Raw genomic sequence first — 11,183 nt, 5'->3', positions numbered from 1 at the left:
ACCAAACTTTACCTTCCACATTAAACCCCTGCAAACCATACCAGCTATATCTAATCCCAAGTTCCATTAAATTGTACCCACCACACTAAATCCCCCAAACTTTACCTGCCACGGTCCTCATTCACATCATATCATAGTGGGAATGTGCCTTCACGGGCGTTTGTTTCCCGTGTTTGATGCACATCCCCATTGAATTAAATGGGTTCTTGGGCATTCACCAAATGTGGGAAAGTAGTACATGTTGCAAATTCATCAACATACATTCTGAGTGGAATTTATCAAAACTGGAGCAGCTGTGCAGGACAACCAATCAGCTTCTTTCCCTCATTTTCAAATCTTAACTGAACAAACTGAAGAGAGAAGCTGATTGGTTACCGTGGGAAACTGCTTCAGATTTTGTCTGCTCCCGTTTTGATAAAGTCCCCTCTGTGTTTTCCCCCAAACCACAGGGGATAAAGGCTGTTTGCTCAGGTGCCTTTGGGGTGTCATTAGGTACTAATGGCACCACAAGCGTGTTCTGCATTTGGGGCGCATTTCACAAACGCATGTCAAAGCACACACTTTTGTGCACATTTGACAAACATTCATGGTGTGTATATGGACTTATCCCTCTAAACATCACCAACTAAACTGAACCCCTCCAAATTTAAACGGGGACAGGCATGAAGCAATCATAAGCAAGGGGTTTTACTTTAAAAGTAGGAACTTACATCAAAGAGGTAACTGGGAGATGAGCCAATGGATGTTTGTTGAGGAACTTAGTAAGTGCAGTCATGGGCACCCCTGAGAATGCTTTAATGTGGAGTGAAAGGAACATTTCTCATGTAATTGGTGGTTATAGTACTAAAACCAGGGACATTCTCTGAGAGAAAAATCCCCGCACTGTACCTGTACTTGGCCCCTAGAGGCCGCTGTCCTGTGCAAAGTCTCTCAGCGTTACGCGCCTTTCCTTCTCAGGCGCCTTCCACTTTTCTATCCCCTTCCAGCCAGTCGACACTCGGCCCCGCCTTCCCCGCGCAGTCACATGACATACCTCATCTAGTTGGGGCGAGCGTTGTCTGTTGCGTGTACCTGGCAGAACCACATTTCCCAGAATGCATGGCGCGGAAAATAGTTTTTCATTGGTCGGAGGTGTAAGCCGGAAGTGTGCTGATTGATACGGAGATATGGTGAGTTGGATTTGAGTGATTGCAGGGTGTATGTATGAAAAGTGCGCACGGCCGATTATTTCCTAATGCCCAAAGTAACTAATCAGGTTCCAGCTGTCATTTCTGTAGTCCAGGTCTGAAAATGACACAATGATTTTGATTGGCTGCTCTGGGCAACAAGTAAATGTGTTTATTAGCTCATGTGTGATGGAGGGGTGAGGTTATCTTGTGGTTATTGTCGTGGCGCTTAATATGTCTTGTCTTGCAGGCCACCGGAAGTGATCGGCTGGCGGGAGCCAGTTTGGTGGCATTCAGTGCGGTCCTTTTCCTCTATTACACAGTGTGGGTCATCTGCCTGGTAGGTGAAAATTGAATGGCATAGCTAGGATCCACTGTAATCCCATGACCCTGAGAAACCTTCGCCACCTCAACCCTGCTCTTCTTTGCTACTTACTACCTCTATGACAAAATCTCACCCCTGACCTGGCTGTTTCTGTCTACAACAGTTCGCTCTCATCCTCTCTAGACACTTTGGCACCCCTCACTACACGCAGACTTAGACAACGTCCACTACAACCGTGGCAAACAAAAGAAACCAGACATCTAAAAAGACAGCCACGCTTTTGAACAACTGTAGCGGAAAACTAGGCTTCTGCAAGACTTCACCCTGTATAAAGCTGCCCTCCTAAAATATAATTCCTCCCTCCGGGCTGTCAAACAGACTTATTTTGTCTCTCTCATTAACACTCATCCAGACCTTGTCAACTCTTTTCTACTTTTAACTCTACTATGTCCCCCACCTCCACCACGCACTAACTCCCTCACTGCCCAGGACATTGCCATTCATTTCAAAAACAAAATAGATGCAATCGAGGATGAAATTCCCACTGTCCAGTCACCTTCCCCTATTCATGTAGCAGACCCACCATCACACTTGTTACTTTCCTCTTTTGATCCTGTCACCACAGAGGAGATTACAAAGCCTTTCTCTGGCACCCACCTTACCACTTGCCCCCTGGACCCAGTTCCCTCACCACTACTTTGGTCACCCTCATTTTGAATCTCTCACTCTCTACTGACACCTTTCCCTCCCTTCCAAAGCATGCACTGGTCACCCCAATACCCAAAAAACCCTCACTGGACCCTACCAACCTCAACAATCTCAGAGCTATCTCCTAACTACCATTCACCTTCCAACTACTAGAACGCATTATCCACAGCCGCCTGAGCCCCCAGCTCACTGATGACAATCTTCTCAATCCCTTAGGCCTGGTTCACACCTGTACGTTTTGTAGCGCGTTCAATGCTCTACAAAACGCTCAAACATGAAAATGCCATTGTTTTCTATGGGTGTGGTTCACACCTTGCCGTATTTCAGCCCGTCTGAACGCGCTACAAAACGGCCTACGCCTGAAAAGGTACATGAGCTTCTTTGCGGCGCGTTTCCATTGGGATACAGCCAAGTAGCCCTCGTAAAACGCGCGTTTGTCGCACGTTTTTTTACCGTGAATCGCGCATATTCGATACGCCTAGGTGTGAACAGAGCCTTACAGTTTGGCTTTCGTCCCCCTACACTCCACTGAAACCGCCCTCCTAATACTCACTAATGACTTACTAATAGATAAACACAATGGCCACTACTCCTTACTCTTGCTATTAGACCTTTCTGCTGCTTTTGACACTGTTTTTGACCACCTGCTCCCCTCCCCCTCCCTTTTAGATTGTAAGCCCTCAGGGGCAGGGCCCTGCTTACCATCTTGTCTTGAATTGTATTCGAATTCTTTATATTGTAAAGCGCTGCACAAACTGTTGGCGCTATAGAAATCCTGTATAATAATAATACTTCAGGGTGTGAGACACAGGGGAGACACCATCTCACCCTCAATGCAGTGCTCAAGTGGCCAATCAGCAAGCCCAACTATTGCCTGTTAAAGTGAAAGTACTGATCATAGGGAAACGTATTGACCACAGCTCGATGCTGATTGGCTGGGAAGGCTTCCCGGCCAAACAGCATGGAGCAGGCTTCCTGGGCAATCAAGAAGCTGGGCGGCGGGTAATGACACGCCACCCGGCTTCTTGATTGGCACGCCACCTGGCTTTATGCTAGCGCAAGTACCAATATGGGTACTCAGAAACGACAAGTATCGAAAGATACATATTTTTACTCGATAGCGGAAAAACTGGTATCGCTGCATCCCTAACAGTAAGGGCCTGTTCACACGACGTCCGTTTTCTGTGCTGACCTGATCCGTACGCTCCTGCACTAAAAATGCATCCCAATGTATCCCTATGTGTTTTATGGGCTGCAGTTGTCACGTGCGCAGTCCATTCAGGTTACGACAGAAAAATACTGCATGTCACATTTTGTACGGTCAGGAAACGCAAAACGCGTCAAAACGTGTCAAAAACGCACTGCACTGCACTGCAGCTAACATACTGACAGCCCCACTCCAGCAAAAAAAAAACTGGAACCCATCAACAACGCGGCAAAAACACAGCACCGCGTCTGCAGATCCGCACCTGATCAGGACCTGAAACTTAAGTGAACAGGTCCTAAGTGTTTATATGATGTGATAACTGCTTTAAGGATGAGGCGACATTGCTCGTTGCAGCAAAAGCTGTAAACTCTTGTGGGGAGAAATTAGCATAATAATCCCTGAGATATCTGCTCAAGTAACTGAATGATTCAGCACACTAATCTCTAATTTAAGCTTAATCAGATTATATTTTTCTTTCTCTTTTCCCTCCATCCCAATAAACATGCTAATGGCATTTTCAAATAAAAGCTGTTTTTTTTTTTTTATTACCTTATTTTAGACCCAGAAATGTCATCACCAGGCCTCTGTGGCTCTCTATGAAATGTAGGCAGATCGTGACCAGTGGGAGGGGCCTCAGTACTCTTAAGCGTTGATGCAAGCAGTGGGTTGGCTCCTGGGAGGAGTTATGCATATATCAAAATTCAATGATAGGTGGATATCAACCCAAAGCAGTGGGTGTTCCTATGCAGGCTGCATTGCACGCAGGGAGGAAAGGGCTAGGTGGTGTTGGACGTCCTCCAGCCAGGAAATGAGGCGGGCTCTATCTGACTGGCGGCAGCTTCTAATGCACAAGCTCACAGTGTACAGTAAAATTAGAGTGAGCAATTTCAGCCCAGGAGAGAGGCCGGTACAACTGTGGAAGACTGAAGGGAAGGCCAGAGTTCAGCTTGAAATCATTTTTGGGTGTCCTTTAATCTGTCATGCACTTGTATTTTGTCAGCTATGCTTGACTTGTGATCACTAGTTGTAATAAATGATATGTATAAACAATGTATGTTTTATATGTCTAATTGATCCAAGCTTTGTAACACAATCCTGTTTGTTTTCTCCAGCCATTTATTGACAGCGATCATGTAATCCATTCTTATTTCCTGCCAAGAGAGTACGCCGTGCTGCTACCCCTAGTGGCTGCTTTAATTCTGCTTCTGCTCATGGGTAAGTCACTCACATTCCAGTGGGAATGTTGTGATCTCTGTTCTAACATTCAGTCTTCTTTTGTACAGTGGTTGGCTGGATAAATCCCCAGATCTACATTTCCACTACACCCACAATAGTTGTTTTCAGGATTTTCTGCTGATGTTGTGATAATCATATGTAGTTTAGTTCTATAGGCCCCTTTCACATGGGCTCCAGTCAGCAGGAGATCTCTCCACGGATCCCCTGCTGATCAGAGCAGTATGGAATGGATGTCACTTTTGTGACATCCATGTTTGTTCGCAAGTTGAAGTAAAAAAAACAACTAACTGGATCCATATTAGGTCTATGAATAGTCGGATGTAAGCAGACATGTGTCCAGTACATCCAAACCGTCCAGTACAGATCCGCTACAACGGAAGCCCATAGGCTAACATTGAGATTTCAACCAGGTCCGCCTGCAAAATTGACAGGCGTGCCTGATCAGAACACCATGTGAAAAGGAACCATAAAGAGACCTTGTCGTTTAAGGCAAAATGACAGGGTCTCTTTAAAGCCCCCGACCCCCCCCCCCCCCATTCACTTTTGCTGACTTTCATGTAGAGCAGGCCTGGACATTTTACGGCTCACAAGCCACATCTGGCCCTTTGGCTGTCCCTGTCCTGCCCGCAGCCTGGACATGGCTGGCTGACAGTGGATGCTCCGGCCTCTAAGGCCAGTGCATCTACCACAATCCATACCCGATCGCAGGCTCCCTCCACTTCAGTCATTGGTTGCTAGGCTCGCTGGCGTCCTAGCAACCAATGATATCAGGTGTCCACCCCGTCCGCATTCATTGGTTTCTAGGAATACCGGGCAATCATAGCAACCAGTGATGTCAAATGTGTTCCCTGCCCCTAACGGCTACCACCCCTGCCCTACTAAGGTAGGAAAATAAGGTATGTGGGAACAATAATATGAAGGGGCACTCTGATGAGGACAAACAACATAAGTGGGCACTCTAATGGGGACAACTAATTAGTTATCTCCATCAAGGTGCCCCTTACATTAGTTGCCCCTATCAAAGTGCCCTCTTACATTAACTACAAAAATAAGGGGGCAATCTGATGTGGACAACTAATATTAGTTGTCCTCATCGGAGTGCCCCCTTACATTAGTTGCCTCCATTGGAGTGCCTACACTTTGGTAATTAATGTAAGGGGGCTCTCTGATGGGGACAACTAATGTAAGGGGGCACTCCGATGAGGACTAATTATTAGTTGCATCCATTGGAATGCCCCCTACACTAGTTGCTCCCATCAGATTTTCTTTTCTATCAATTCATGTATGTGCGTGTGTGCCTATACACCTCCACAACAGTCCCAGTTTCTCATGTGGCCCCCTGAGAAAATGAATTGCCCACTTCTGATGTAGAGTGTCATGGGATAATGCTATATATATATATATATATATATAATATAGATATGGGACATTGCTGAAATATGTATTTTATACATCTATACCTATATAACATTTGAGTTATTCTTTTCCACTAGGTATCTTTGTGACATACATAATGTGGAAAAGCCGAAGCCCAAAGAAGTCGCAGTGACAATGTGAAGTCGCTGATCTTTCTAAGGACAGAATTTCAAAGACCTACTGTTCACCCCTTATTTCGTCCCTTTCTCTGGCTGTGACAACAATGCACAGGTTCATTTGTTAGACGGAACATAGACTTCCACCCTTCACTTTTTTTGTTCCTGCTAAACTGATTTGGAAATGGTGCCATCTGGTGGCTGATGCGTGTAAATATGATGCTGGCATTTTCTATTCTGGACCTGTTGCTGAGATTGGCATAGCTGTACAACCTGTGCTCAGACCTCCATGGATTATATTGGGGATCCTTGAAATAGTTGTAATAATGAAGCCGAAATATGGGTACCACATTCCTTTTCCACAGCTACTGTTATCAAACGTGTCTAGTGTAATTGTAGATAATACATGTGATGGTTGAACCAAGGGATGTTAAGAGTATGACCTATAAATTCACTGGGAGGTAGAGACATCAATGAGGCACTGTTTTCTCCAATGTATTTACATTTATTCAGTTCCGCAAGCTTGTTGTATGGAGGAAATAAACCCAATCCTAAAATCTCTCATAAGACCAACACCAGATGAGGAGCTTCCAGCTTTGAAATCTCAGTGCAGTTGTGTTTTGGTGTACGATAATCGGCAGGTGTATGGGCACCCTTAGTTCTGCTGTACAGGGCAATACAAGAGGCTGATATCAAGTCAAATTCAAGTGATTACACCTGTTGCATTTAAAAAGAAATAGTTGTTTTTAAAATTAATTCATTCATTGATGTTTTACAATATCTGAATTATTCCTAAATGCATGTGAAATCTTGCTTCATATTAATTTCCCATAATCTTCTGCAGACCAAAAATCAGGCTGGAAGTGGGGGTAACTGCTCTATGAGCCAACTGGGTTCTATTTTATTGCATCACTCTGTCATCCTGATATGTTTCTCTGGAAAAGAGGAGGGTGATGTCTAGTTAGTTAGAAGACCTCCATGGTTTACTTATACTCATTCACTCCCCTGTGAGCAGACTGGAGGAGGCAGGACATAGCACTGTCACCTGTTGGGTATATAGTGTGTCTGTCATGTGTGATTCAAAGGAGCGACCTAACAGACTGACAAATCTTTTGGTAGGTAAACAGGTCATGTACACCAGCTGTATAATCTGCTTGCATGGACCATTTCTGCTCAGACTGGGTTTTTTTTTCCCACACTGAAAATTGTTAATGTTCCAGTGTACTACATTTTATCAGCGAGTAAGGGACAGGTAAAAACCAAAACAATAAACTTTATTTTTTTCCTACCTTAGATTGTTTTTGTTGTAGTATGCCCATTTTGGACACAGGCACAGCAAATTCAAAAATCTATGACTGCCTTGTATTAGCTAATCCTATGTGCTGGTTGGCCGCACTGCAATGTCTAACAAGAAGGGGATCAGGTTCCCTGAGTAAAGCTGGGGAAATCTATCTCATGGGAACACAGGCAACAATTAAATCCAGACAAGTCCTAAACCTTCCTTAAGGTAGCCATACACACACTGTATATTTATCTTGTATAGCCAATGGGCTGAACAAGAGATTTCTCCATTCACACTAAACAGCATGGATGAAGAAATCTGCACTGCCTGCAATTGTATTCATGAAGTGTGGAAAGAAAGAATGGCCCCGTGTGGTTATTCTCTTACAAGGTTATTCACAAAAGGGGCATGTTTTGGACCCCTGAAACATGTTGGCTACTTTACTTGACCCCCCCCGACCCTAATGGAATAAAGTTGTATCTGGACTATTTTGTGTGGCACTTCAATTCCTACTGGGCTATTGTATTGAAGCAGCCACAGCACCCGTGGCTGTCAGTATACCCAAACAGTGACTGCACCTGATAGAACAAAGTCACTGTTCAGCTGATAATTTTCCACCCAGATCAGTTGATTTGTATATCAAATTTTGTCAAACAGGGCTGCCCATGGCTTGAAATTAGAGCATTGTAAGGCCAGCTTCACTCTGCTAGCAGAGGTGCTTTTCTTGGTTCCTGTGTCCTTTGTAGAGTTGATTTTCCTTCACTTCATGTTCTGTCTTACTCATATTAGACAGGAAGTAGGTAAATATTTCCGTTTCTTTCTGTTTTTTCCAATACCCAGACGTTATGCCAATCTTCAAGAAAGGAACGAAGTAGACATTTCCCAAATAAGCACACAGCCATGTGTTAACCTCCTCTCCCCTCTGAGCTAATCTGTATAAGAATTTCCTCACACTAACCCCTCCCCATAGCCTGATCCTGATGCTGGGCACACACCTTACAACCATCGCAAGACTTTTGTCTTGCGATGGTTGTAAGGTCATTTTATAAAACGTACGATCTGCCCATCTTGGCTAGGCAGATCGTACTTGCGATGATCGCAAGCCGCGCCCCCCTGAGGGGCGGGCTTCCGATGACCGAAATGCCGAACGGGCAGTGTGCGCTTGCGGACACCGGCCGGTCCGGCTTTTATCTTACGAACATGCTACACACCCACCAAACATCGTACGATTCTCGGCAGCTTTTCGAACATGCTCACAAGTTAAAAGTCGTGCGACCTTACAGTAGTAGAGGTCGCACGGCTTCCACACACCTTACGATAATCGTACGATCGCAGGATTTCCCACAATTATAGTACGATTATGGTAAGGTGTGTGGGCACCCTAACTCTAATTATCCCTGTAACCTAATCATCACAGCAAACTAACAATAAACATTTTTGTAACCCTGACACTAGCCTACCCAGTAACCTAACACTAACCATCCCTAACACCATCACACTAACCCGCCTTATCACCTAATCCTAACTAACTATCCCTACAACCCTCACACTAACGATCCTTCTAACCCTCACTGTAACCTAATCCTTAAGCTGGCCATACACCTTACAACCTGGAGAACTGGGCTGACTCCTGCAGAACTGGGCTGACTTTGCAGTCGGCTACCGGCTCTACAGCAGAGACGGGCTGCACCTTAATGTGGGCTTAAAATAAAATTACTTAAATCAAATGGAGATAAATTCTTCTTAGATTAAAAAAATAATACAGAAAGAAGTAATAGAGGAATAGACAGTGGGCTCACTCCAGTCAACACAGCTAAAATAATCACCGAGGTTAAAATAGCAGAAACAGTCAATGTAGCAAATATGTTGTCAGAAGTGAATAAAATAAGAAATGAACACCAACATCAAGGCCAAACAATAAAACTAGTGGGGAACAAGTAGGATATAAACTTTTGTCCCATAACAAGACAGGAATTAAATGTATGTACACCAACGCTAGAAGTCTAGTAAATAAATTAGAAGAGCTTGAAATTATGATACTCGAAGAGGACTTCGATATAGTGGGTATATCGGAGACCTGGCTAGACAGCACACATGATTGGGCTACTAATATAGAGGGATATAACCTATTCAGGAGGGACAGATGTGGGAGAAGGGGGGGGCAGTTTGCTTTTACGTTAAAAACTTATGTGATTACTTTCAATATTAAATGCAGGAAAGGAAAGAGGGCGGGACCGACAAGAACCCTAAATTTCAGAAGGGCAAACTTCGATAAGTTGCGCAAACCTGTGGGGGAAATAAAATGGGATAACTCATTTCACAACCTAAACTCAGACCAAATGTGGGACTGCTTCAGGAACACATTACATATTGCCATTTCAAAGTGTATACCATTGGATAACAAAAACAGAAGATCAAAGACTAAACCGATATGGCTAAATAAAACTGTAAAACTACATGTTAAGGCAAAGAGAATGGCATTTATAAGATGGAAGGGACGGCATTGGCGTTCCTTAACTACAAGGAATGTAACAAAAAATGCAAACTAGTAATCCGGGAAGCTAAACTAGAATGCGAAAGGCATATCGCTGCAGATAGTAAAAAAACCCTAAAAAATTCTACCAATATATTAACAGTAAAAAGGTGAGAAAGAAGCAGATAGGCCCAATAAATGACGAAAATGGGAAGTTACTCACAAGTGACAAGGAGAGGGCCGAGGCGCTGAACAATTTTTTCTCCTCAGTATACACTCAGGAGGGAAACGGGTTCGTGATAAAACACATAGTTCAACCGATAATGTACCGCAATGGTTGACGAAAAGCGGAATAGATCAAAGACTTAAAATGCTTAATGCAAATAAAGCAGCTGGACCAGATAACCTTCACCCCAAGGTACTTAGGGAACTAAGCCAGGTTATAACAAGACCATTATTCTTAATTTTTAAGGAATCCTTAGTGACTGGTAGGGTACCATGTGATTGGCGGAGGGCTACGGTAGTTCCAATATTCAAAAAGGGGGCTAGATGCCAACCAGGGAACTATAGGCCGGTCAGTCTAACATCGGTAGTTTGTAAACTGTTAGAAGGTATAATTAAGGACTATTTGGTAAAATTTGTTAAGGATAAGGGCATAGTTAATGACAATCAGCATGGGTTCAGGAAAGACCGTTCCTGTCTGACTAACTTGCTAACTTTTTATGAGGGGGTAAGCAGAGATATGGATGGAAGGAAGCCGGTAGATGTGGTATATCTGGATTTCTCAAAGGCATTTGATACGGTACCACACAAGCGCTTACTTCACAAGCTGAGGGCTATGGGCATAGATGAGGTGGTGTGTACGTGGATAGAGAACTGGCTACGGGAACGTGTCCAGAGAGTATCTGTAAATGGCACCTTTTCGGACTGGGCTAGTGTAATGAGCGGTGTGCCTCAAGGATCTGTGCTGGGTCCGATACTGTTCAACCTATTCATTAATGACATCGGGGAGGGAATAAATAGCCATGTTTCCGTGTTTGCAGACGATACAAAAATAGGGAGGGTACTAGAAACGGATCGTGACAATATAACATTGCAGGAGGACCTGGATAAAATAGGGGAGTGGGCAATACTATGGCAGATGAGGTTTAATGTCGATAAATGCAAAGTAATGCACTTTGGACATAAAAATAAACAAATAGGCTATACAATCATGGGTATGCCGCTAGGGAAGTCAGAAATAGAAAAAGATTT

The 11,183-nt window shown here is 44.0% G+C and overlaps 1 protein-coding gene across 1 annotated transcript; it reads left to right on the top strand.

Moving 5' to 3' along the window:
• The first annotated feature begins 1,126 nt into the window (after positions 1–1,126).
• On the top strand, positions 1,127–6,333 carry DPM2 (dolichyl-phosphate mannosyltransferase subunit 2, regulatory). Its single transcript, XM_018561832.1, has 4 exons — positions 1,127–1,169; positions 1,417–1,506; positions 4,519–4,621; positions 6,136–6,333. Exons 1-4 carry the CDS (start codon positions 1,167–1,169, stop codon positions 6,189–6,191), a joined length of 252 nt encoding a protein of 83 aa, XP_018417334.1. The 5' UTR covers positions 1,127–1,166; the 3' UTR covers positions 6,192–6,333.
• Positions 6,334–11,183: the final 4,850 nt, after the last annotated feature.

The sequence above is a fragment of the Nanorana parkeri genome, unplaced genomic scaffold (assembly GCF_000935625.1).
Source record: "Nanorana parkeri isolate BGI_ZX_2015 unplaced genomic scaffold, ASM93562v1 scaffold547, whole genome shotgun sequence".
Classification (NCBI taxonomy): domain Eukaryota; kingdom Metazoa; phylum Chordata; class Amphibia; order Anura; family Dicroglossidae; genus Nanorana; species Nanorana parkeri.
This window is presented reverse-complemented; position numbering and strand designations above follow the sequence as displayed.

Bases quoted from the DNA above. Each gene is read 5' to 3' on its own strand.
- DPM2 (XM_018561832.1), top strand. The intron at 1,507-4,518 runs GTAGGTGAAAAT...TGTTTTCTCCAG, and splicing joins CAGTGTGGGTCATCTGCCTG to CCATTTATTGACAGCGATCA. The intron at 4,622-6,135 runs GTAAGTCACTCA...CTTTTCCACTAG, and splicing joins AATTCTGCTTCTGCTCATGG to GTATCTTTGTGACATACATA.